At 35.6% G+C, this 24220-nt stretch overlaps 2 protein-coding genes across 6 annotated transcripts in view; one reads left to right on the plus strand and one right to left on the minus strand.

The window, feature by feature from the left end:
* The window catches only part of LOC129721163 (apolipoprotein D-like), a 34051-nt gene extending 12612 nt beyond the window's left edge, over positions 1-21439 (minus strand). For both annotated transcript variants that reach the window (XM_055673417.1, XM_055673418.1), the window contains exons 1-3: positions 21017-21439; positions 5897-6119; positions 5683-5834 (exon numbers count right to left, since the gene is read on the minus strand). In XM_055673417.1, coding sequence (XP_055529392.1) covers positions 5683-5834; positions 5897-6119; positions 21017-21148 — 507 coding nt within the window. In that variant the 5' untranslated portion in view covers positions 21149-21439. The remainder of the gene's footprint in view (positions 1-5682; positions 5835-5896; positions 6120-21016) is intronic.
* The window catches only part of LOC129721164 (protein canopy homolog 4-like), a 124647-nt gene that overhangs the window by 61477 nt on the left and 38950 nt on the right, over positions 1-24220 (plus strand). Inside the window, exon 1 of one of the 4 annotated variants that reach the window (XM_055673421.1) lies at positions 21427-21572. The exons of 1 other annotated variant lie outside the window; for it this stretch is intronic. The gene's annotated coding sequence lies outside the window, so the exon portion shown is untranslated. Of the gene's footprint in view, positions 1-21426; positions 21573-23186; positions 23438-24220 lie in introns of those variants that run through there. 2 more of the 4 variants (XM_055673425.1, XM_055673423.1) reach the window with 2 other exon arrangements.

A 24220-nucleotide genomic window follows, 5' to 3' on the forward strand; every position in this document is an offset into this window, starting at 1 on the left:
AATATTTGCACAAAATTGTTCTAAGTACTACAGTTTTCTAGATATTTAAAAATCTAATTTTAGGGACTAGCCTGATATAAAACGTTATATCGCCGAAATAAGAAGAGTTAGAACAAAAGTATTTTCAGCAAAGTTTTTTAGACAACATTATCTACAACTTTGCTGAAGACACCATTTGGGTTTGCAATATTCCCGGAAATCGATTTCCCGGGAAACGGGAATGAAAAATCGCATTTCCCGGGAATTCCCGGGAACCGGGAACGGACCATTTTTTTAGCAAAATTAGATTTTAAATGAAGTTTATCAGTAAAAGGTAACAAAAAATTGTTTAAAATTTCATTCTCAATTCGCATGAATAACAAAAATATAAATGAAATACAAAACATATTCAAGTTAACATCAAAAATTCGTGATCGATGTTTGTAGCATATATTTGCAGAAGAGGAGAACTAGGGGCTTCATGTCTCAACCAATCACTTCAGATTCGCTGATAATTTTCCGTTTAGCTTCAAAATGTTATTTTTTTCTGTGAAACTTTGCTCAAGTCTGCTGAATCACCGCTGTTCGATTTCTAGAATATTTTCAAATCACCGATTACAGCTTTTGCTACACTTAATTGAAAGCTAGAGTTCAATTCTTTCAGTTTGTTGAAGAGAAAACTAAGTGTTAGGCAGGCACAATATTTTTTACACTACAGTTAATATTTACTGTTTACTTGAGCGGTAGCAAACCTATTCGTTATTTTTTTTCATTTAAATATATTTGCTATGCCATTGTAATTTTTTTAAAATAAACTGCGTCTCAAATCTAGATTTCATTGACAGAACAACATTTTAAACCCTTTTGGAGTATATATCATTATTAATTAGAACGTAAGATTCCAAGGAAAAATTTTGGTTAATCAACTACGTTATTTCGTTATTTCGCCGTTGGGTGGTTTTCTGTGACCGAGACAAACCAGAAGGAAACGATAGAATACTAAATAATCAGTTGAATACGACTCGAAATAAGTCAGTCTTAGAACATTTGAATGCTTACTAATTAACATGCAAAGATGATTTTTACGTTGAAATACTATACTGACTTTGAGTTTTATTAAATAATTTATTTCAGGTCGCACCAGTTTGACGTATTTAATTTTATTGCAATATTGCATAAGAAACTATAGTGAATCTGACAAAATTTTTCGCGGAACTCGGGAATCCCGGGAAAAGTCATTTCCCGGGAAATCGTTCCCGGGATTGCAAACCCTAGACACCATTTCTCTAAAGTGCAAGACTGGAAAGTTAGACTTTGCAGTGTAACCAGCGATAGAGTTTAGAACTAAAACTCATTGTTATTCTTTGAGGTTTTTTATATGGGTCATTCCATACGAAGTGTACATGCCACTTTGACACGACCATCACAGATTTTGCTCAAAGTTGGGGGAATTATTCATCTACTGTCTCTTTGGAAAAATCCCAATTTTGGTATCGATTGGAATACTCCCCCTCTCTTTTGGAATGTCACGCAATTTTTGTCAAAAATCTCTTTTTCCTTTTTTCTTACAATTCATAGACGTTAGATGTCCGAAAAGTACTGATAGATGATTTTAGAAGAAAATAAACCAAGGAATCCAGAAAAAATATAAGTTTTGACCGGAAGTGTTGCCAGATAAATTATTTTTGTGTTTGAAAACTAAATTCACATTTTTCGGCAAATGCACCCATTTTTATTTTAAATTTGATAATTTCATCGTGTTCCTTGGAAAATTTTACATAAGAAACAACTACCATCCCGAGGTAATATGAGCCAATCTCGAGATATAACATTTTTACGAAAAAAGTTGTAAACTTCGTAATTATTTTGTTTCATAATTTATAGATGTACAACACCCGAAAAATAGTGATAGTTGAATTTTGAAGAAAATGAACCAAGGAATCCAGAAAAAATATTGTTTTTGACCGGAAGTGTTGCCAATAGATTATTTTCGTATTTTAAAATTAAATTTGCATTTTTCGGCCGATGCAGCTAATTTTATTTTGAATTTGATGGTTTTACGTATTTCTCGGAAAATTTTACGTAAGAAGAACTTACCACCTCGTGGTAATATGAACCAATCTTAAGATATAACATTTTTACGAAAAATTAATTACGAAATTCAGAACTATTTTCGTAAAAATGCTATATCTCGAGGTTGGCTCATATTACCTCGGGATGATAGTTGTTTCTTATGTGAAATTTTCCAAGGAATACGATGAAATTATCAAATTTAAAATAAAAATGGCTTCATTTGCCGAAAAATGTAAATTTAAATTTAAAATACAAAAATAATTCATCTGACAGTACTGCCGGTCAAAAATAATATTTTTTTCTGGATTCCGTGGTTCATTTTCTTCAAAACTCATCTATCATTATTTTTCGGGTGTCTTACGTCTATAAATTGTAAAAAAATGAATTACGAAGTTTACAACTTTTTTCGTAAAAATGTTATATCTCGAGATTGGCTCATATTACCTCGGGATGGTAGTTGTTTCTTATGTGAAATATTCCAAGGAACACGATGAAATTATCAAATTTAAAATAAAAATGGCTGCATTTGTCGAAAGATGTAAATTTAGTGTTCATATACAAAAATAATTTATCTGGCAACACTTCCGGACAAAACTCATATTTTTTCTGAATTCCTTGATTCATTTTCTTCAAAAATCATCTATCAGTATTTTTCGGATATCTTACGTCTATGAATTGTAAGAAAAAGGAAAAAGAGATTCTGAACAAAAAATGCGTGACTTTGCAATAAACAGGGGGGTCCCACAGAGCGGGGGGTATTCCAATCGACACCAAATTTGGGATTTTTCCAAAGTGACGGTAGATGAATAATTCTGCTAACTTTGAGCAAAATCTGTGATGGTCGTGTCCAAGTTTGTGCTTTTTCGTGGTCACTTCGTATGGAATGACCCATGTACTATTTTCTGAAGACAGTATAAGACTAGTAACTAACTAGCCGTCCACATTCCACGTGGATACAAAAATCGTCATTTTAGACCCCCCGTCCCACTTCGTGAACAAGCGTGGACATTTAGCAAGCCCCCTCCCCCCTCCACTTTGTCCACGTGGACATTTTTCTACAAAGAAAAGTCGAAAAATGTTTTTTTCTGTGGTTTTAGTTAGTGATTAAACGAAAAAATGTTAACAGAAGAATAGTAAAAATAATGTTAAAATCAGCCCAAAACCACCCAGACCATTAAAGCTATAAATGAAAAAAATCCCATCAGAATTTAGCTTAAGAGAGCCGAAAAATGCACTAAATAAACAGAGAAGGAGAAACGAAACGCCTTCATAATTCAAAGGAAACCGGAAGAAATATAGTCTCAAGTTATCGCCTCTATTATAGAAGACGAGGCGAGCGACGAGCTACTCGTCTGACCAATTTTGGTATTGTAGATGGTGAGTCGACTGGATTTTGGACGAGTAGCTCGTCTGTCACTCAGCTCTTACCAGCCCAAAAAAAGTTTCACTCGCGTTCCCCAATACAACATTTTGCTCGCCTCACTTTCTGTAATAGGTGACTATGTTTTGAATGAATAAAAACACTAAACAACGCCAGAAAAAAAAAACAATAGAATATAAAAATCCACTCTAAAACGATTTTGATTTTCGGAATAGTTGTTAACTGTTCTAAAAACAACAAATAAGTGACCAAAAACAAAGCGGATTCAATATCGCTTATGTCGAAGCTGAAAAAATAAAATCTTTTCTACAAGATAGAAAAGTTAAAAAAAACGCAGTATACTGATTGAAAACCTTTCAACCAGAAAATAAATAATATATTATTTAAATTTCAGGAAAACAGGTAAATCTTAAAAGAAAAACAGGAAAACCCAACCAAATTGAGCCTAAATTTATCTCACGTCAGGAAAAGACCGAAAACCACTATTAAAAATTTATTCAGAAATTAACGCCAAAAAACTCTGAAACGTCTCTAAAACTAGTAAGAAAACATACACAAGTTTATATTGGAAAAACATCCCTGATACCCAGAATAAATCGAGAAGAAAACAATCCTAAATAACTTCAAGTGACTAAAAAGACGTTAAAGAAAACAATAAAAATCTAAAGAATCTAAAATGTTTGTGATGGTAAGAAAAAATGAAAATGAAAGCCATTATTATTTTTAAACTTTTTCTGAACAAAAAAAAATATTTCAATGTAGTCCAACAAACGAAAATTATTTTTCGAAACACATGAGACCAACAACGAAAATAATAATGAATAAAATTTATATGTAATTAACAAAGTCATACATATTAAAGCACGCATAGGAACAAACTAAAAAATGTGGCTGCAAACGCGGCCTAAAAAGTATGGAAATAAAATCATCTCGAACATATTTCCAACTTTTAGAAGCCAGAACGATCAGAAATGATCAATATTCAGCCAAGATGCCTAGAAAAGTAAAATAGCGAAAAAATCCAACAGAAATGAATTCTAATTTAAGAGAGAGAAACACATCTAAAACAGAAAAAAAAACAGCTAAAAAATTAATCTCAAATTAGTACTCAAGAAAAAACTATATCAAGTTTAATTTTAAATGCACAAAAACTCTAGTAAATGTAGCTTGAAACATTTGAAAACACTTAATTCAAATAGAAAATTGATTACTGAACTTAGTTCAAAATGATTTAAAAACCTCACTAACGTGTAGAAATTGTCAATAATGGAAATAATGGTTTATGACGCTTTAATTTGACAAAAAAGATTAAAATAAAATATGATCATATTTTAATCAAAGAGGGCTGTAAAATGTTTTGCAGGTAAAATAGAAACAGAAGAAAAAATCGTCTAAAATGTTAAAAAAAACCTTTACAAAACGGATAAAGCTAATTAGGTATTTCGAACTATCTTAAAATGCTTAGAAATGCTCCTGAAATTGAAAAAAAAATAAAAACTAAGAAAATGATCTGAAATTTGGTTCAAGCTATTTTAATTGATTGCATGGAGAGGAAAAGGTCAAAAAGAAAATGATTTAAATTCTGCCAAATGACTGGAGAATAGAGGCGTTTTGAAAGAAAAGGACTAAGCAGAAATTGATTCCAAATTTAGCGTAAAGGGGATTGATAGATGCATGAGATTAAAGACAAAACTTTTTCCAAATTGAGCTTAGGTGAAAGTGTGGTGAAAGACCTTTGCTATCGAAAAAAAATGATTAAAAAAGAAATATGTCTCAGAAGCCAAATTTATCACAAATACAACGGACAACGACTCTAAAATGCTGTTCCCCCCCCCTCCTTCAGTTGTCCACGTGGAATGTCCCTAACCGGAGAAGTAATAAAACTAGTGATTGGAGAGTAAAAGAGAAATGTTCACGATTTTGAGCTCTCGTACCACAGTGCGACACACGAGCCTAATCCTTGCAGTTTTCTCATGGAAGTGTAAGAAAACTCGACAGAACAAACTAATTCCCATGCTGGGGTACATAACACAACATTCTTTATGGTGCGCTATGTTGCGGTGGTCATATATTTAGGAGGATATATTTATTAGTACATTTATTAAAACCCGCACGATTGCGAGACTCATGAGCAATGAGAAAAACAGAATAATTATGAATTTTGCTGAAGGGATGGATCCGTCGGAAAGTTTGTTGCCCCAAAAACATTTAATTGGTGTAAAAAAAAAAATTAAAACTTTCGAGCTTACCTTATCCACATAAATCTTGTCGAGATCCCGGGTCCTCGAGAGAATGGTAGCGCTCTGACGATGTCCGAACGGAATCTTCTGGCAGGAGAATACGGCCCCGAACGTGTCGTAATCGGTCATGAAAACAATAAACTTAGCCGATCCAGCAACACCTGCAAAAATGTTCCAGTCACCGATGGAATATATAGTTGTCCGCAGCGGGCAGTTGACTTACTCAGCGGAAACCGTACCGTCATCCGGGCGGGAATATCCTTATCGGTCGCAGTCAGCGTTCCGGTATAGCTATACTCGTGCTTTATGGGAGCAACCGAGAGGGGGGCCTTTTGGGACACTTGTTCGATGTTGTACTCGCCCGGTTCGTCGCTTTTGGTGATGTTGTACAGGACACAGGTCGACGCGGTTCCCGTTTTTTGGATCACGTACCAAACACCGAGGAACTGTGGGAAAACCGTGAAAGGAAAGATGATGTTATTAGATGATTCAAAAAAGGAGGTGTGATATAAAAAAATCTTTTAATAATATAAATAAAATATGTTACCGTCGGCTGAAGTTACTAGTACATAGTACAACACTTGCTGGTAATTGTTATGGCCCTAGTTTCATGAATAATTTATTGTTATTGTTGCGAAAGTTCGATGCAAAAAATCACGTAAATTATGATTTTATTTTTCGTTTGTTCAGAGCATTCGTTTGGTAACGGACACAGCACCGTAATCCAGAGCGGACAGAAAAGGGCAATTTCGAGAGACTGCACGACATGGCAGCAAGGTGTCCTGGTTTCGATGACAGAATCTGACCCCCATCCTGTTTTTATCTTGCTCGGCTTGTGAAGAGAACACAACTGGAAGGATGGTACATAAATACGCTATTACTAGACTGCAGCAGCAACATGCCGGACAATTCAACATGGACAAGCAATGTGGGTAACATCATGAAGTGGAGCTGAACCATGAAACAAATTGAGTTGAAAGCAATAATAAAGTCGGTATTTAACTTTCCATTTTCATTTTCTATTCTTACACTTGCCTGGATGATTGACTTGCGCTGGTTTACGTTTAAGTCAAAATCAATAAAAATGGACTAGTGAAAATATTTTGTTTTGTTTGTGGTTTGTACCAAAAAAAATCAAAATTGGCAAATGTGTCGAAATTAAAAAATGACAAAAATGTGAAATAATTTAAATGTATTAATGTTTAAATTGCATTTCGGTTTCAAGTTTCTGTATTCTTTCCTAAATTAGACTTGTAGCATTCTTCATGCTTTCCTAGCGTGTTTTTGTGTTTTTTTATTTGTTTTATTCATATTACTGCAAGGTTGCTCCTTCCTGGGTACGTCAGTTTGTATGAGCCTGGCTTTCGTGACCAATATTTCCGCTTTATTGTTTGGATATGCTCCGAAGTCGAATCTTTCAGCGGCTGTCAGCAACAGATGATAGCCTGGTGAGAGTTTTGCTGCATGTTTTTTCCAGATTGGCGTGGAAAGGTTTCACACTGTTAAAACCGACTGGATGATTTTTTTTTCTGGCGGAAAACTACCGAAGACATGCAACGATTGGCGGGGCCGTAAACGATTGTTTACCCGTGGTTCGTGGTTAGCACGCGGTAATGTTATTTCTCCTCGGTGCAGGTTAGAAACATACCCTGAAACGTCGCTCTTCAGAGCGCATCTCTGAAATATATTGTGGATTCATCGGAGCTAAAATTCAACAGCGACATTTATTCCCTAAGCGAAGCTATTTATGTAAGCGATACTTTGGGAAAGTTTGAAAATTTATAGCTCACTGAGTAAGCTGCACGCATCCTTCTGAGAATAAGTCGAACTTCCAATGATCCAATTTTCCGTACCATTTGTCGCTTAATTCACCGCAATTGATGATGACATTAGAAAGATCGCTGTAAGGAGCGGTTGAAATTTGTATTTTGAATGCACATCAGTCAGCTGCTTCAAACTCTCGCCAGACCATCTTCAGATCTTCGCCAGACAGTTTTCCCATGCGGAAACGCTAGTCCCTAATGGCGCGGTATTCTTCTCATTGCTCTATTTTCTTTTCAGTGCTACGTAACGGATTTGTACTGAAACATTTCAACTGTACGAGAAACGAATCCATCCAAAAGGTGAAAACCCAGTAAACAACATAATTACTGCCTCTTTGCGACATTAAAATTGAGTTATGAGCTGTAAATTTTTAAAAACGCGATTGGTAAAGGCAACACCTAAGACACTCATAAATAAAAAATGAGAAAAATGGCCCATAATAACATATGTTTGCGAGACATAACATTTATTCAAATAATTGTATTCGATAAAATTTATAGCGGTGTCTTTCGAACGGTAGGATCGCGAAAAGTTGTATCCTTTGTCATAAGGAATGTGCATATTTAGTTAGCATATCTGCGCTGCGCTGGCGATACAGATGTTCATAGGTTGTTAGTCCCATTAATTTTTATTTAAGACTTAAATGGTTTATCATTTTTACCGAAATCAACCTTTTAGGAAGCATGTTTATGGTTCAGCGCTTTTTATTGCTTTTGAAGGATAATGAATGTGAATTGCCTCAGCATAAAAAGCTGTATTGAAGCGATCTCGCTCTAGACGGTTTTCGATCAGAAATAATCGCTTGAAATAGGTCGTGTATTACGTCATTCCGTGGTTGAAGGATTACAGACGTCCCTCCATTTTCCGTACCTATTATTCAAAAACTTCCATTATTCATTCTTGACCCTCAACTGTTAAACTGTTACAGTTTGAAGTCGTTTCCTTGTACGACAAAGCTTTTTAGTTTAATCAGGAGGATTCAACCGCATTGAAAATTCAAATATTAAAACCAAACTTCGCCGCCTGTCAAAGGATGATAAAAAAGGAAAATGGAGTCTTCAGTGCCAAAAAGTTTCCAGTGTCTTGTGTGTGGGTACCGAAACGAAAACGGAAACACTTGTGTATTAATCTTTTTTTTCTGAAGCTGTCAAAAAGATAAATTTTTCCTGACCGATGATTAATGTATGTAACGCCAAGCAGTATAATTGCATATGCTACATCCGTTAACAATGACTTGTCATAAGTTGTTTCTCAAAAAACTCACCGCAATCGGTTCCAGAGTAGCAACGATGACTGTCCTTTTTTTCTCTCTGTTCAGACCAAATCGAACCATTCGAGGGAAATTGGCCCGAATTTGCAAACCATTCTTGTGGCGGGGGTGACTATCTCGAGTGATTTCGTAAGCGCAGCCGGCGAACGCGAGTCTCGAACGGAAAGTCGTTTGTTAGGCGGAATTCTCTATCATCAAACCCCGGGCTGGCTGTGCCTGACTGTGATTGATGGCACTTTTGATTCCGGCTGTTGGGCAAACATAAACATTGAAGTGGTTCATTGCAATTTTTCGGCTGTTGCGCCAGAGTGTTGAAAATTCGGTTCGGTTTGCGAGTGGTACACACTTCGTGAACCGCCGAAAGCTGGAGGACAAAGATTGGGGAAAGATTCCAAAGGCTGTGAACTTCATAGGATTTTGGAGAGAGAAAAAAAACTTGTTGGTTTCGAAATTTTTTTCCGAGAATTGGATTCGAATGGGAAGTCATCGCAGCTATCAGCTCGCAGGATTGCTATGCGAAGTGATAAAGGTGAAGGTTAGCAAAAACATCCGCTGGCGTTGAGAAATGATGATAATCCCGGTTTAGTTACCTAATCATGCCTGAAGTTATGCCCTCGCAAACCATTCTCCTAAAATGCTTCATAAAATGGGATCAAATTGAAATTTGAGTTATACACACTATCGACATAATACTTATAAAAATTCAACAAACTTTTTTACAACTTCTTTTTGTCTCTATGAAAAGATAAATTTTGACGTAGAATTACGTCTAACATTCTGGGATGGGGCTGCAAATTGGAATACGGAAAACATCGAGAGCGTCACGAAAATTGTGCAATTTCAAATGCTAATGAATTAGTCAGTTTTCAACGGGTTTCCTTCATACTTGTAGCAATCGATTGGAAAATTAGGTAAGCATTGTTCATGTTGTTCATTTTGTGCGTTTATCAAAATCGTAAACTGCTGTACTGTTGAAAAATGTATCCATTTGAACGTAGATTTTGACCAGTCAGAGCTGAAAACAAGGTCAAATGTTATTCAATATGAATATTTGCCAAACCGAAATGCTCGGTCCCAGAGGCTGTTTTGAAGATTAAGATGATGATTCTGGTTTCTGGAAAACATCTCAAAATGGGCGAGTACCACCTAATATAAACGTTTCCGGAAATGGGATGATATGCAGAGGCCACAAACAGGCTTTGTTTTGCTCATCTTCATCTTAAAGAGAAAACAGTTTTCTTCCCTCTTAACAACTGCGAGCTTACATTCAAAGTGCATCACACCATCTGCTGTAGAGAGAGCGCAGAGTAATAGTTTCGCTGACGAAAAAACGCTCCTAACTTACCAGAGCAAAAATCCAGTGAAACTCTTGTAAATTGCTCATCCGCGCACGCAAGAAAAGTGAAAAAAATTGCTCGGTGATCAACTGAGCATTGCGTTACCGTTCTCATCACTCTGGGATGCGGCAAAAACAGTATAAAATCGAACTTTCTGCAGAATACGCACCTATGGTGAGTTGTGAATCTTCCTATAATATAAAATTCGAAAACGGTTAGGATGTGGCTTCAATGTGAATCTAAATGTTTTGATATTTGGCCAACTTCTCTTCTAGTAAAGAAGAAGCTAACGAAAACTACTCCCTCTTAAACTGAGAGAGCAAACAAATGTTTATCCCTCACACGCGATGATTAAGAGTGGAAAAGAACTTTGCGACTGAAATACTCTACGCCAAAATGTGGATAATTACTCACTCTGTGCGAGAGAAAGTCTAGTTTTCCAAGGGGTTTGGCAGGTAGAAAAGGAAATTTGAGCAAAAATCAAGAGAACGGAAGAAGCCTGGCCACAAACCGACCCAGTTAGCATTTTGAATCCGTTTAGGAACGCCACATTGTTTTCAAAGCGTTATTGTATTAGTGTTGGATTAAAGTTACTGACATAAATATACCTATTTATTTTCAGCTTTTGAGAAGTTGTTGGAAAGCTTTAGAGGAGTTGGTAAAGAATTATTGTTGAGATCTACCGCTTTAGACCGTCAAGTTGAATAGTTCCAACCGAAAACTTTCTCAAACCTATTGCAAGAATTCTACGTTAATCTGCGGACGTGTTTCATAGACAACTTCATTAACTTTTTTGCGTATGCCCATTGTCGTGACGCTTTGTTGCCATCGTTGCCGGTTTCTAAATTACGTGCTACACCTTCAAATTTCGCTAACAGAATCACGATTCAAATTTCATCTCTCGCATGGCTGTAAAATCGCACTGTCGTTCGCGAACCGAATATCTGCTCTTCTACATTCTCTGCGCATTCTCTCGAAGCTAGTCGGGTTTTACCGAAAAACCAATCATCGCATTTCTGTCGTGCTCCGTTGCCATTTTTATTTTCTTTCATTTGCCGCATATAATTTTGCGTTAGCTATATCCTAACACGAATGAAGTCGCGTGTGAATCACTGGAAAATATCTTTCTCCAATTTCCAATAAAAAAAATACTCTAAGACTCGTATCTACTACACCCATATTGTAACGTAAACACAGGCGTTTCTTTTCTAAACATTCAATAACGAATGTTTCATCAAAAATTGGTATATATTTTTGGAATGAAATGCTGCTGTCAGCACAATTATTGATAAATCTTTACAAAAAGAAAGATTAATTTGAAACTATTACAAACTATCGAGGCCCCGGATGTAGGCTGTTTAACAATAAGTTTCACGGTTAAAATTTGGAATGGTAAAAATGGAGCTGGTATCAGAAATAATCTGATTTTGCCAGACTACATTTCAAAAAGTCTTGTAAAGTATATTTTTTTTCCTTTTTATTTTTTTTTAAGTCTTAACTGTGGATTATAACGCTACTATATTCTATGTTCGACGTTTCGGCCTTTGAAGTTGGCCTTCCTCAAGGGATATAAGTTGTATCGTTTTTCGTTCAGCGTACAAAGCTTTACTATCGCTTGTCATAGTTTTTAACAAGTTATTCGTCAAGATACCACACCAAAAAACAGCATGCGTTGGTGGATATTTGACTCATTTTTTCGGATTTTTTATCGAAGTTACCATTTACACAATATTAATTGGTTTGTGCCAACGTAAGAACCCCGATAACACTCACGGAACGCGACGAGAGACAGGACACAACACTTATTGTTCTTACAAAACATAAAAAAGGAATTTAATTTACCTTTTTAGTCAGACATCGTCCAGCTGATGGGCAAGATCGTTGCCCGAAACCGGTCGACTAAAAAGGTAAATTAAATTCCTTTTTTATGTTTTGTAAGAACAATAAGTATTGTGTCCTGTCTCTCGTCGCGTTCCGTGAGTGTTATCATTTACAATGACAGTGGTTACAACTTGATAACTATCCCAAAAAAAAAAAAAACGGAGCATGAATTCCCAGGAAATAATCGTTGCAGAACTGGCAACCAGAAACATAGTATTTCTCACGTAAAATTGGTCAACAAATCGATTGGTGAGGGTTTCGTTCTGTGCAGAGCACGGGAAAGGGTCTGTATACCCAAAAATCACACAAATATAGGGTGAAGAGAGCTAAAAAGACCCTCTCCCGTACCATGCACAAGATTAAACTATTACCAATCAATTTATTGACCAATTTTATAAAAGGAATGCTATATTTCAGGTTGCCAACCCAGCGGCGATTTATTGATGGGAATTCGGTTTTTGTTCCACAGTGTCGAAAGCTATAACAACCGATCGTAAAGCCTTGTACGTTAATCGAAAAACGGTGAATCTTTGTATACCCTGAGGAAGGTCAAGTCCAAAGGCCGAAACGTCGAACATAAATCCTATGAGCGTTCTGATCCACAGTTAAGATTGAGAAGCCGTTATTCCCTGAAGAAAAGTCACGTTACAATCGTTTTTTAAATTTGTTTATTCAAATTTTAATGAGAACTTACTACCATATTCTCAATATGCCGAGAAAAATATAATTTTCAAATATTCATTGTACATTACAACGCAAAAAAATACTATTGTGCAGATACCTAAGCTATTTAGTTTCAATAACCAGATAGAGGATGGTATCCAAGACATGACTGCATGGTTGACGTAGGATTATGCAATAAATACATTGAATTCTTCATTTATATATGTGATGGTCCTGATAAGATTCGTTTTAATCGTTCTTGTAGTCGGCAATAGTAATAGCCACTTCCAAAAGTGATGGCAACAATATGAACTGTAAAAATGCTGGTTTCGTTTTTGAGAAATCTTTACACAAGAAGGTCTGTTATAGTTCGACTTTCCAATAGCATTTTGAGCTTAGCACAGAATTTTTTTATCTCCCAGCCGCAGCCGTCCCACACGGCCTATTTCCAAAGCTGCAAAAACATAATTGAAATTCCAATGATTATTCCCCATGTTACATAAGTTACAATTTTGTGGTTAATCTACCTAAAAGTAAAAACGAACTTTACTTTTTTTAGTTTAGTATATAAAAATTCACCTAGTTCGGTAAAGTTGTGGCATAGTTTTTGAGAAACGAATTGGGCGGAGACAGCATACTTCTATTCGCTCATTTTAATGGGCTTTTGTGAAGGTTTCTAAATAGTGTCCAGTAAAAACTTTTTTTTTCAATATAACTTTTTAGAGGAATTTTCTACAATTTTTCAATAATCTACAATGTTGTTGACTATAACAGAACATACAATTTTGCCAAAGAAAGTTTTTTTTATCTGTTATATTTGTTGAGTTATTGAAGATTTTCATGAAAATAATGCACTAAGTAATTAATAGCACAAACAAACAGACGCACCACTCCATACAAAATTCTAAGAAAATTGGGGTTCGGACTAACATGTTCGACTTGGCAGCATGGCGCGCAGAAACTGTCAACTAAATTCAACAGAAAAAAGCACACCAGCGCCACCACCGCTGCGAAGGGAATATTCCGCATAACTGTAACTCATTTGAATTGACCGTTATTTTGATCCATGAAAATAAATTTCGTGGTACTTCTGTTTGTCTGTGCTAACCGGTAACTACAAAAACCGCAAATATTCGCAAACAAAATTATTTCTATGACAAAGTATGAGTCAAATATAATTTATTCCAAATATATATTATATTATATTCCAAATATAATATAATTTTTCTCTCTTCGTTGATGTGGTTCAGTGTCTTCGACAAAGTTGTCTGTTATAAAAGATAGCACTGCTTTGCCGAACAAAGTGGATTTTTATATGCAAAAATGAAAAAAAAGTAAAATTTGTTCCACACTCACAAATGAATTAATCACAAAAATGCAACTTTTATGAAATGGAGAATATTGAATGGAACAACTTTTCTGAAGATACTATGGCTCATCTCATCACTATGGCTATCTTGCATAGATAAGTCGACCAGCTCAAACCGATGTAGGGGTATGAGGTGGGCACCATCATCATCATCGTGAATCTGACCATTTAGAAAGTTGCCGTCTCCATTAAAGTTGTTTAGAAATTTGTTGTTTAGAAAAAAGTTGTTTAGGACTTTGTTGTGACAGTTGTGAATTTCAGTATAGTTGTTCAGGAGAACAAGGGCATCTGTTTAATATACAGTTTAGTATGGAATTGAGCCGTAACGTGTTAGGAGAATTGTTCAGAAGATTAGGGGCTTTTGGTTGGCTAAACTGTTAGCCATGTGTTCGTGCATGTATGCGTAAAGTTCTGCAGTATTTTTACTCACCCTATAACTCGTGAATTCAGCCGCCTTTAAAGTTGCGGTCTTCAAGAAAGTTGTTGAGAAGTTCAAGGGCTACTGATTAATCGACAGTTTGGTTCGAAATATGATCACTACATGATGCTGGTGTGCGTTTGAGTGGTATGAATTAAGTTTATCTCAAGAATTTAGAAACTAAGAAAGTGAATAAGGCAGCTCGGCTATCGTCAGGACGTGTGAATGTCTGCTTAGAAAAAGTTAACATTTCAAGTGTTTTTAATTTTTTTGCTGAAACTAGTGTGTTTGTTGTGAGTGGTTGCTGCAGGCTGTAGAGGCGCACTGTGGTCCAGAAATGAAAAAAGGTGGTCAAAAGTCATTTTCTCGTAAACGTTACATTTTAGAGCAATACTGTCTTCGGGAAACTTTTAGATTACCACCAATTGAATTGTCCATGTGCTCTGCACACACGGCCATGTGCTCTGCACACACTAAATCTATCCAAATTTCTTGCAGAAATTTGCAGAAACTTATAAAATCATGGAACAAAATAACTTTAACGTAAGTTCATTTATGTCATGTTGATCAATAGCGGATCTTTGTTGCGAAAAACATAGCAAGCTTTGCATTTTCACGTTTTGATGCATCTTTTGAAGTATAATCGTTGTATGTAAACACGTGGTTTTTGAAAATTCAAATTTCAGCCCAAATATTACCGAATAGGTGCACCGCTCATATAATTCATCTTCAGTAGGCAACAGTAATAATTAGTTATTGTTAACATAGAATCGATCATACTTCAAAAGATGCATCAAACGTAAAAATGCAAAGCTTGCTATGTTTTTCTCACCAAAGATCCGCTATTGATCAACATGACATAAATGAACTTACGTTGAAGTTGTTTTGTTCTATGATTTTATAAGTTTCTGCAAATTTCTGCAAGAAATTTTGACTGCCGTGTGTGCAGAGAACATGGACAATTCAATTGGTGATAATTTTGCAGTGGGATGTGTTGGGAAACGGCAGAAAAACGAAAATTACTTGTCAAAAGAAATTTTTTTGGCAGGAAAAATTGATAGAAACCTAATTATCATAAAATAAAGTCTGCTGTAACATATAAAAAAAAGGTCTGATGTTGTTTTAAAAGTTCGGTGAGAATATCAGAGGTATAGTAGTATAAAATATGGATTTTAACGGCAAAAACTTTTTTTTCAAACATCATTGAACATAATCAGATAGCTTAGTAAGATTGAGAAATAGCTACCTAGTGTCTTCAGCAAAGTTTTTTGTTATGTTATTTTTAAAAACTTTGCCAAAGACGACGATAGAAAATATAGATTTTTAGAGAAAATATTCTTTTTATCTCACTTGTAGGGGGATTAATCACGGATCTGTTAATGTCCAAAAAAAGATTTTTTTTTTACTCTAAAACTTTCCCGAAGACAGTATTGCTCTAAAATGTAACGTTTATGAGAATATGACTCTTGACCACCTTTTTTCATTTCTGGACCACAGTGAGGCGCTCGAATATGCAACGATTCTAATGGTACAAATTATTGTTTCAATTTTGTAATGTGTTGATATTCGAGTGCATACCCAATAAAAAATATATAATATAATATCGGGATTTTTGCTACTGTTATTCATAATCTCTGCGTTTGCTTATAGAGATAAGTGACATTTTCCGTACATACACTGGCAAACGTGTATAGACCATTTTACGAACTTTTAGGAGACAAGGCATTTGCTGATGTTGATGTTGTTCTCACGAGCGTTATATCAGCGGTTCCTTGTTTTCTGTCAAAATCTTATTCATGAATTGAGTTCTGAAACGCCTCGTAAAATGGTCTATAGCCGTGTATAGTTGTTTTTGTTTCGGTCGACCTGGGAACCGTCGCATTTCTTCGGTACTCCAATTTTTCCACTTTTTAGCGATAACGTTTGTGGTAGTGGTAGATACGTGAACGTGTCGGATAGTCTGTTTGGATGACTTTATGCGGTGAATAGCTGTATAAAGGAGCGACACGTCTGTGTAAGCATTGCAATGTTGTAATAACTTATTTCATTTCATGTTTTCAGCCGCAGGAAGCAGCACAACAACTTTTGATATGTTGTGAATTAGACTCATAGGGTACTGGGGGTATTTTGGCCCATCTACATAATTTAGCCCACTTGGTAACATTTAACGCGTTTAATCTAAAAATTCATTGAATATCGCTATGTATGCACAAATAAAATAAGATACATAAGAAACATACTGCATTATTGTTTTCAGCAAAATATTGGCACTAGGTAGTTATAATTTTGAAATTAGTTCACACATGTCCAAAATCTTGCCTGAGTCAATTCAATGCCAAAAGGAAGTGGTAATTTTGAACTCAATTTTCAATACGTGTGCTCCTGAAATAAATCAATGTTGTAGTTACATCAATTAGATACTATGGAAACAGTTTTTATACTCTTACAAGTGAAACAAAGCTAAAATAGTAATTAGAGGCATGGCAGAAAAATGTTCGTCTTTATACAGAGCAAACATATTTTGCACATGCCACCTAACCAAGCTTTGATAACTCTTTGTTTACTATTCGGTCGCTGCGCACTGCACAGTGGGGCGACTCCATACAAAGGCTGGCCAAGCAGAAAAAGTGTCGATAAATGCGACAAAAACAACATAAGTAATACAAACTAATTACAAATTGAAAGAGTCATCATCATCATCATCATTTTCCGCTGCGATCGCTTAAATCTTGTGTTGAATTGTTACCAGAAAACTTGAAGTACATTATATTTCTCAGCAGGAAAAATGTCTTTCGCTGCAAATTTCATTTCTTCTAGTGATATTCGATGTTTCATTGTTTCAATATATATATATATATATATATATATATATATATATATATATATATATATATATATATATATATATATATATATATATATATATATATATATATATATATATATATATATATATATATATATATATATATATATATATATATATATATATATGTTTTCTTCCTAATCTGGTTTCTATGGTTGAAAGAGGACATTTAAATACATGTATAACACCATAAATTGACAACTTACTAGACATTGAATTAGGTGGTGCCGCTGAAGTTGAAGGCTCCATGATAAAATTCAACGAATTTATGAATTTGAATACCAAGACACTGGAATGACACAACGTTCTAAATGAATACAAAAAGATGCGGAGGACGACGACTGTTCTTTGTTTTTTTTTCTCATAAAGCAAAATGTGTGCTTTACTTTTGTATGCAAACGAGTGCGAAGCAAAAGCAATCTTCAAACGGGCTATTGTTAGCCGGAGTTTGATGGTATGAATTTGCTGCTAGTATTTGACACTTCAATCAGTTTAGCGAATTTCATGATCATAAATTGAAAAGAGCTGAATGTTTTTAATATTGTTTAAAATTTGCAGAAAGTGATAAAGTTTGACATAATTAAAATTTCAAAAAGATTTGTTTACTGTTCTCTTGTTTAACACTTATTTTATAACTTTTCATTGATAAATTTTGTGATTTTTGCCCAAATTTATATGTTACCCTTACGGGTTGAGTACGATATCATAAATTTTCATTATTGGGGTATCATGGTTATGATTGTAATTGATCCTGGATGAAATTTCAACTTCAAAAATAAAAACTAAAAAAATCTGCTATCGTTTTTTTCACTAAAGTGACAATTTGCGCAGTTTTGCGCTACAGCGGACAGTATGCATTTGAAAGCTTACGTTTTTACCTAAATTTTGAATGTAGTCACAACCGTGGCAAACTGCGGCAACTAAACTTTTCAGCTACGTTTCTACAAAAAAACACGTTTTTTTATTAATTTTTTTAGTGTCAGGCCTACTATAACCAAATTTTACAATATCTAACAAAAAGGGTTTGTTTTGCACAATATTTACAACAACTTTTCCTTTGACGTCAAAAAAATCCAAGCTATCATTGAAGCTACAGAGCGTTTTAAAGTAATGTACTTTTTTTTAAAAAAGACAAAAAACGTCAGTTCGCCAAGATTTGAAAAATCATAAAAAATTCAAATTTCATGATATTGCGTCCAAATTTTGGATTAAGACACTTGAATGTTATAGCAATAAAGGAAAAATATTATGAAACAGCTAACGGAAAAAAAAATTTTTTTTTGGCTGATGGCCAGCGATTCCCCACTGTGCACTGGGCGGAGAAGCAGCTTGTAGTGATTAACAAATAATTATTTTTCAATTTATTACATTTAACTATTTGAAACTGGCTGTAAATTTCTGCAAAACCGCTATTAGCCCGATCTTTTCATTTTCAGATGCCTGATATAACGTAAATTTAATGACAGAAGAATGTCCTCTTCCAATCCACTATTATTACTTTAAAAAGATCGATGATGATCTACACAGTACCAAAATATGAAATTTACTACTAATACAAATGAAAGCACATAACGATTTCTAGCACATAAAGTGAAAAACATATACAATTTCACATCGTAAATAATGTACAATACAGAATCGCTTTAAGACATGTAAATTTGTACGTTAATTGATATAAACTTAAAGCTTCGAATATAAATATGCATGCAAATTCACAATATATTCATTTACTTTGCATGTGAATATAATGCCACACGAAATATTACGTGGTTTCCAATGCTCCATCTATGTGCATTTAAAGTAATGTAAATTTTCTTTACTGTGTAGAATAAAATAAGTCCAAAATATTTCCACACACGGTTCTAAATATATAGAGGTGGGCCAAATTATAGACTGGGTGGTTCAAAATACGTTTTCATTACTTCGTTGAAATTTTGATATTTCTGCCATGTTCTCCAATAGTTTGCATTATTGAACGATGTCTTCCAAAATAAACATTTGGCTCTTTAGAATTGTATGATAGAACAGTTATTTAAGTCGAAAAAATCGAGTTGTTTTCAATGAATTGTACAAAAACTTCATGAAGCAGGCCCCCCGTTACCATAAAAGATAATCTATTTTATTTCAGCACAACATAACGAACACGTGTCATATGTTTTTCGATTCTATTTGATTCATTTTTTGGCATTCTCTACGTTAAATATTTGAAAATTTCAGCTATGGAAAGCAGTGAACCGAGAGCTTCTTTACATGCTCTAAAACTTCTTATTGTATTTTAAAATTCATGTTTCTTTATCTTACATTATAGGTAAATGATCATATCTGTATTGTTACATTATTCCAATTCCCATTCTCATCAAATCTGTTTGAGTTTATTATGCACATAGCAAGTTGAATGAGTTAATACCTCTTTTTTGTTTTTGATTTAAATTCCAAAGACAAATCCATTTATAACTCAGGGCCCGTGTCGTTATTGGTCCATAAAAATTTGATTTTTTGAATGATGTCCAGTGAGAAGGAATTACCTTTCTCAGTCGTTCTTTCAGTTGATTCATTGTGCATCTTGACTAGCTCGGGCCCATTACGGAGTAGTCAGAACTAAGCTGAAAATTCTAATTCCACAAAATACCATCCATTTTCTTAACCCAAGCCACATATATAAGTATTTTTGCGGTGTTTCCTCAATTCTTTGCAAGTATGGTAGTTGCACCTTCTTCATCTAACGGTCTGGTTCATCCTAAAGTAACCTAAAGAAAGGATTCAAGTCTGCGAGCTTAGCTGGCCACTGCATGTTTATCAGTTTATTGCATGCACACTAGCGTCACGTAGAGGAAAAATTCTGTCTGATCTTCTGAATAAGTTTGCTGTAGACCGTTTGTTTTCTAGAAGGTCGGAATAGTGAGATATCTTAAGGTCTAAATACGAAAAATTTCGTGCCCATATAGCAGTAGAACTCCACACTGATTTGTCTTCCTCCTAAACAAGTCACACTTTCCACAACATGCTACTCTACTAAAATAAGGCGTAGTCCTACATGAAAAAAAAAACAAGTGTTACGAAATGTATGCAAAACCGCCAGAGTGCATACTTGCAATGTTAAAATTCTAAAAGCTTATGAAATTTTTGGATAAAGAACTTGTAGAGCTAGCAGAAACTAAAGTGATTCTCGGAATCACCGAGATGAAAAGAGCTAAAAGAGCATACTGCGAACCCAGTGTATTGCTATGACTCACAGTTCAGTAGTAACTGGATTTGTTATTAATAGATAACGATTCTTCGTAATCTACATCCCGGGAAGACTGAGCCTGTTGCAGTTGGAATTTAATTGAGCTTTCTACAACGCTCAAATTTAAAGATGATTAGTTCTTCGCGCAGGGCTGCAGTGCAGGTCGTCTGACGTCTGACGGAAATGGTCTGTTATGTACTTACAATCAACAAGCTAATCAAGCGACCAATGAGGAGACCTATCGACGAACCGCTCTCGTGGTTTTGTTGTGTGAAAGTTCCGTCCGACTGATGACGGTATGCAACAACAATGAACACGGAAAAACCTTCGCGTAAGAGAGATTCACATCAATCGACTGCAGTGGGTGCACTTAGCCATAATTGTATTGTACTAACGAAATATAATTGAAGTTTTTGTTCAGTATAAAACGCTCCAACTATCGTTTAAAAAGTTTTCTGACAAATTTCAACTCAAAACAAACGTCCTTACCTGCTGCATATTGAATCCACTCATGGGTTCCACCGTTGGGCATTCTCCCGTTTTGTATGTGTGTGCAAGCGAAAGGCCAATGGAGCCCCACAGGACGGCACTTATCGCTAGGATTGTGGCAAACTTTGCCATTTTTCCTCTGCTTGCAGGGCTTTTTCAATCTGTTTTTATAACTTTGACACTTTGGCGTTTCACTAACCCCGGAGAAGCTTCCCGAACTTCTTTTTTTTGTCTTAAGGAGGAAAAACTTTTGCGCTTCACTCTTTATCCAACACACAACTTTTTACAAGCCGTTCCGATTCTGCTTTGGGGCGGACTGAGTTTACTACGGCGACGGCGATGGCGATCCGGTCGAGTTCAACGTAAAACTTGAATTGAATTCTCTTCTAGAACTGTTAACGATGAGAGACAACGTCAGAGAGGTCACTGGAATCGGCGATCGTTGTACGAGTGGGGGCTCTCACTGTGTGTGCTCGATCGAAGTTGTTAATCAGTAGAGTAGGCCATGAGTGTTTGTGCTCTTGCGGTTGTTCTTTGTGAGTGAAGCAGTGAAAAGGTAAGTGGATTCTTGGTAAATAGTTAGTGTTTGTAGCTTACCCGAACGGGGCTACCTATCCCACTAAGCCATCTTGACGTTGATTAGTTGATCGTAAACAAATGATTAACTCGGTTTCTTGAGTATTTCTCACCACCTAACGGATTAACGTTGTGTTCAGAAGATGGGGTAGTTTTGGGGACGGTGTTTAGTTGAAACGGTATTTATTGTCCCACTTATTCATCAGTCGATCATAGTAATTTATATCCAAAGTTATTTAATTAATTCTAAAGTTTTCCCAAAGAGACATTAATTGATCATCAAGATGGACTCTCCATATTATTACGTAACTTGCTCTCTTCTTCGCTGTCATCTTATCAGCTCGAAGACAGACGGCAGCTCGGCTTCTTGGAATTCTAATCAGAGTTGTTTTACGCATACCCTTAAACATACAGTTTCTTGATTTCGCCTGCTAGCAATTAACACGGCACGAGCTTTGGAATGTTCTAATGCATGCATGAAGTCATACAATGATTAGCCGAATCGAAAGTGATTATTTCTTAGGTAGCGCCGTTGAGCTGACGGAAATGGCAGACAGCTCGATTAGTCATTCTGTCGGTTTCATGTTTGTGCTTCGTTTTGTTATTCCGGTTTGACATGAGGCTCATATTTTTTACTATTTTTATCATGTTAAGGTGACTAATCAGCATTTTATTGGAATTATTTACGCTGAATTGTTTTAACTCAGTGTTGAAAATAAATTAAAAGAAAAAAAAATGAAAGTAAACTTTTAATCAACTGATAATGAACAGATGTGCATTTTTGATAGAAAATCTGTTCAAACGCAGTTGAATTTTACTTAGCGCTGACTTATGTAAAATTATAGTACACCAAATAAATTTTGAGAAACAAATTTGAATAATGGTCAGATTTCGATGTTTATTTTTCGTTCCACGAACGGGATAAATTGAATTAATAAATTGAATTTTTAATCTATTCCCTGAATCCTACAAATGTTAAAATTGGTATCGAAGTGTCATAAACACTGGATAAAGAAAGCAAGGGTTTTTAACAAGAAAGCAACCTCCAATCTTTGAAGAAATAAGAAGCACTACCAGTGGCAGTGGCTTTGGACCGTAATCCAAATACTAACGATGTTTGCTACCACTTCGGATTTTCCGAGTATTATGATTCACTGGACAAAATTAAATCATATAAATTGACCGTAACCGGCTTAAGGTAAAGCCCACTTAAACCTGCTCTCATAAACCCAACATATCGCGTTGCTTTGCTGATTCAGTTCCACGGGCACCGTGAAAGAGAGTTAATTTGATCAACTGTCGTCGTTATAATCCACGGTATAAAAAAATTGATTGATAATAAATTCCCACATCAAAACCTCAAAAGATCGAAGGATGGTCAATTGAACCCCGCTTTACGGTACTTTCGTTCGCCGCGAAACATTCTTCTCTGCTGGCGGAAAGCAGAGGTCGTCGTCGCTGTTTCGCGTACCGAAGACGACGACTACGAGGACGCGACAGTTTACGGCGTTCGTTGTTCTCGCGGTAATAATCTGTTTAGCGGGCATTATTCAGCAAATTGTTGGTTTTATTTTGCAGCACCATAACTTCCACTACCGTTACTGCATGGGACCCACTAGTAGAGCAGGCTTCGCTGTCGATGATGCGACGGAAGACCGTCCGTCGTCGTTATTTACCAGACAGCTCTACGACAAGTGCGCGTGAAATGACACTCTCCCACAGTGTCTGAACAAAGTCGGTGAGCAAAAGTTGCTTGTTTCTTCTTTGTTTACGATGTTTTGCATTTATGTTTACAATAACCATGGGTAATCTAATATTTTCTTATTTAGTTGTGAGTCATAACAGGTAAGTGGAGTTGGTAGGAGTTTTTTCCCGTATTTGTTGTGAAACAAACTCTATTGTAGTTAAAGGACTATGAGTTTATGCATTTTTGACATCAGTACTTTATGGTGAATGGAACTGCATCGTAGTAAAAAGACATATTCAGTTTTTGTAATCGTTCGATAATCAGGCATATGTTCTCTGTCTGGAAAAAATTATTCCCCTGTCTGGAAACGTATCAAATATGTATTAAATTAAAACTTCTCTCCAGCCGTGGAATTCCAATTTTTACAAAACCCTTACAGCTCGACATTTTCACCGCACCGTAAATCTTACCCGGTTGAATTTTTTTGCACTTACTTTGAACTCGTCGCCCAGAAAAAAGCCAGCAACCGAGCGAGCGCGAGCATCGTGTATAATTCATATTACTGTGGCACGTTTTCCTAAATGACTTGTCGAAATATAATTTATTACAAACTGTGCATCTTCAGCATGTAAGCGCGCGAATGAAAATTACGATCCACTCCGGAAGGCTGCCGAAAGTAAAAGGCTGTTTTCTTCCCGGCTTATCGACATTGCCACCCAACCAACGCTGTCTAGTGGCGGAAAATGGTTTCTTTTCCTCCGTTTTATTGCACTCCTTCGAGCGAGCTTCGATTCGCTAACTTTTCCGGCAGCCTGTCTGTGCATCAGAATGGAATTTTTATATGTGCAAGCTTGCTTTTCGAGCTTCGTCTGTGTTGTTATTGTTGTTTGGGAAACCACACTTGTACACTAACAAAAGCAGCTTAACAGCTTGCTAGGAGG

The sequence above is a fragment of the Wyeomyia smithii genome, chromosome 2, assembly GCF_029784165.1.
Source record: "Wyeomyia smithii strain HCP4-BCI-WySm-NY-G18 chromosome 2, ASM2978416v1, whole genome shotgun sequence".
NCBI lineage: Eukaryota > Metazoa > Arthropoda > Insecta > Diptera > Culicidae > Wyeomyia > Wyeomyia smithii.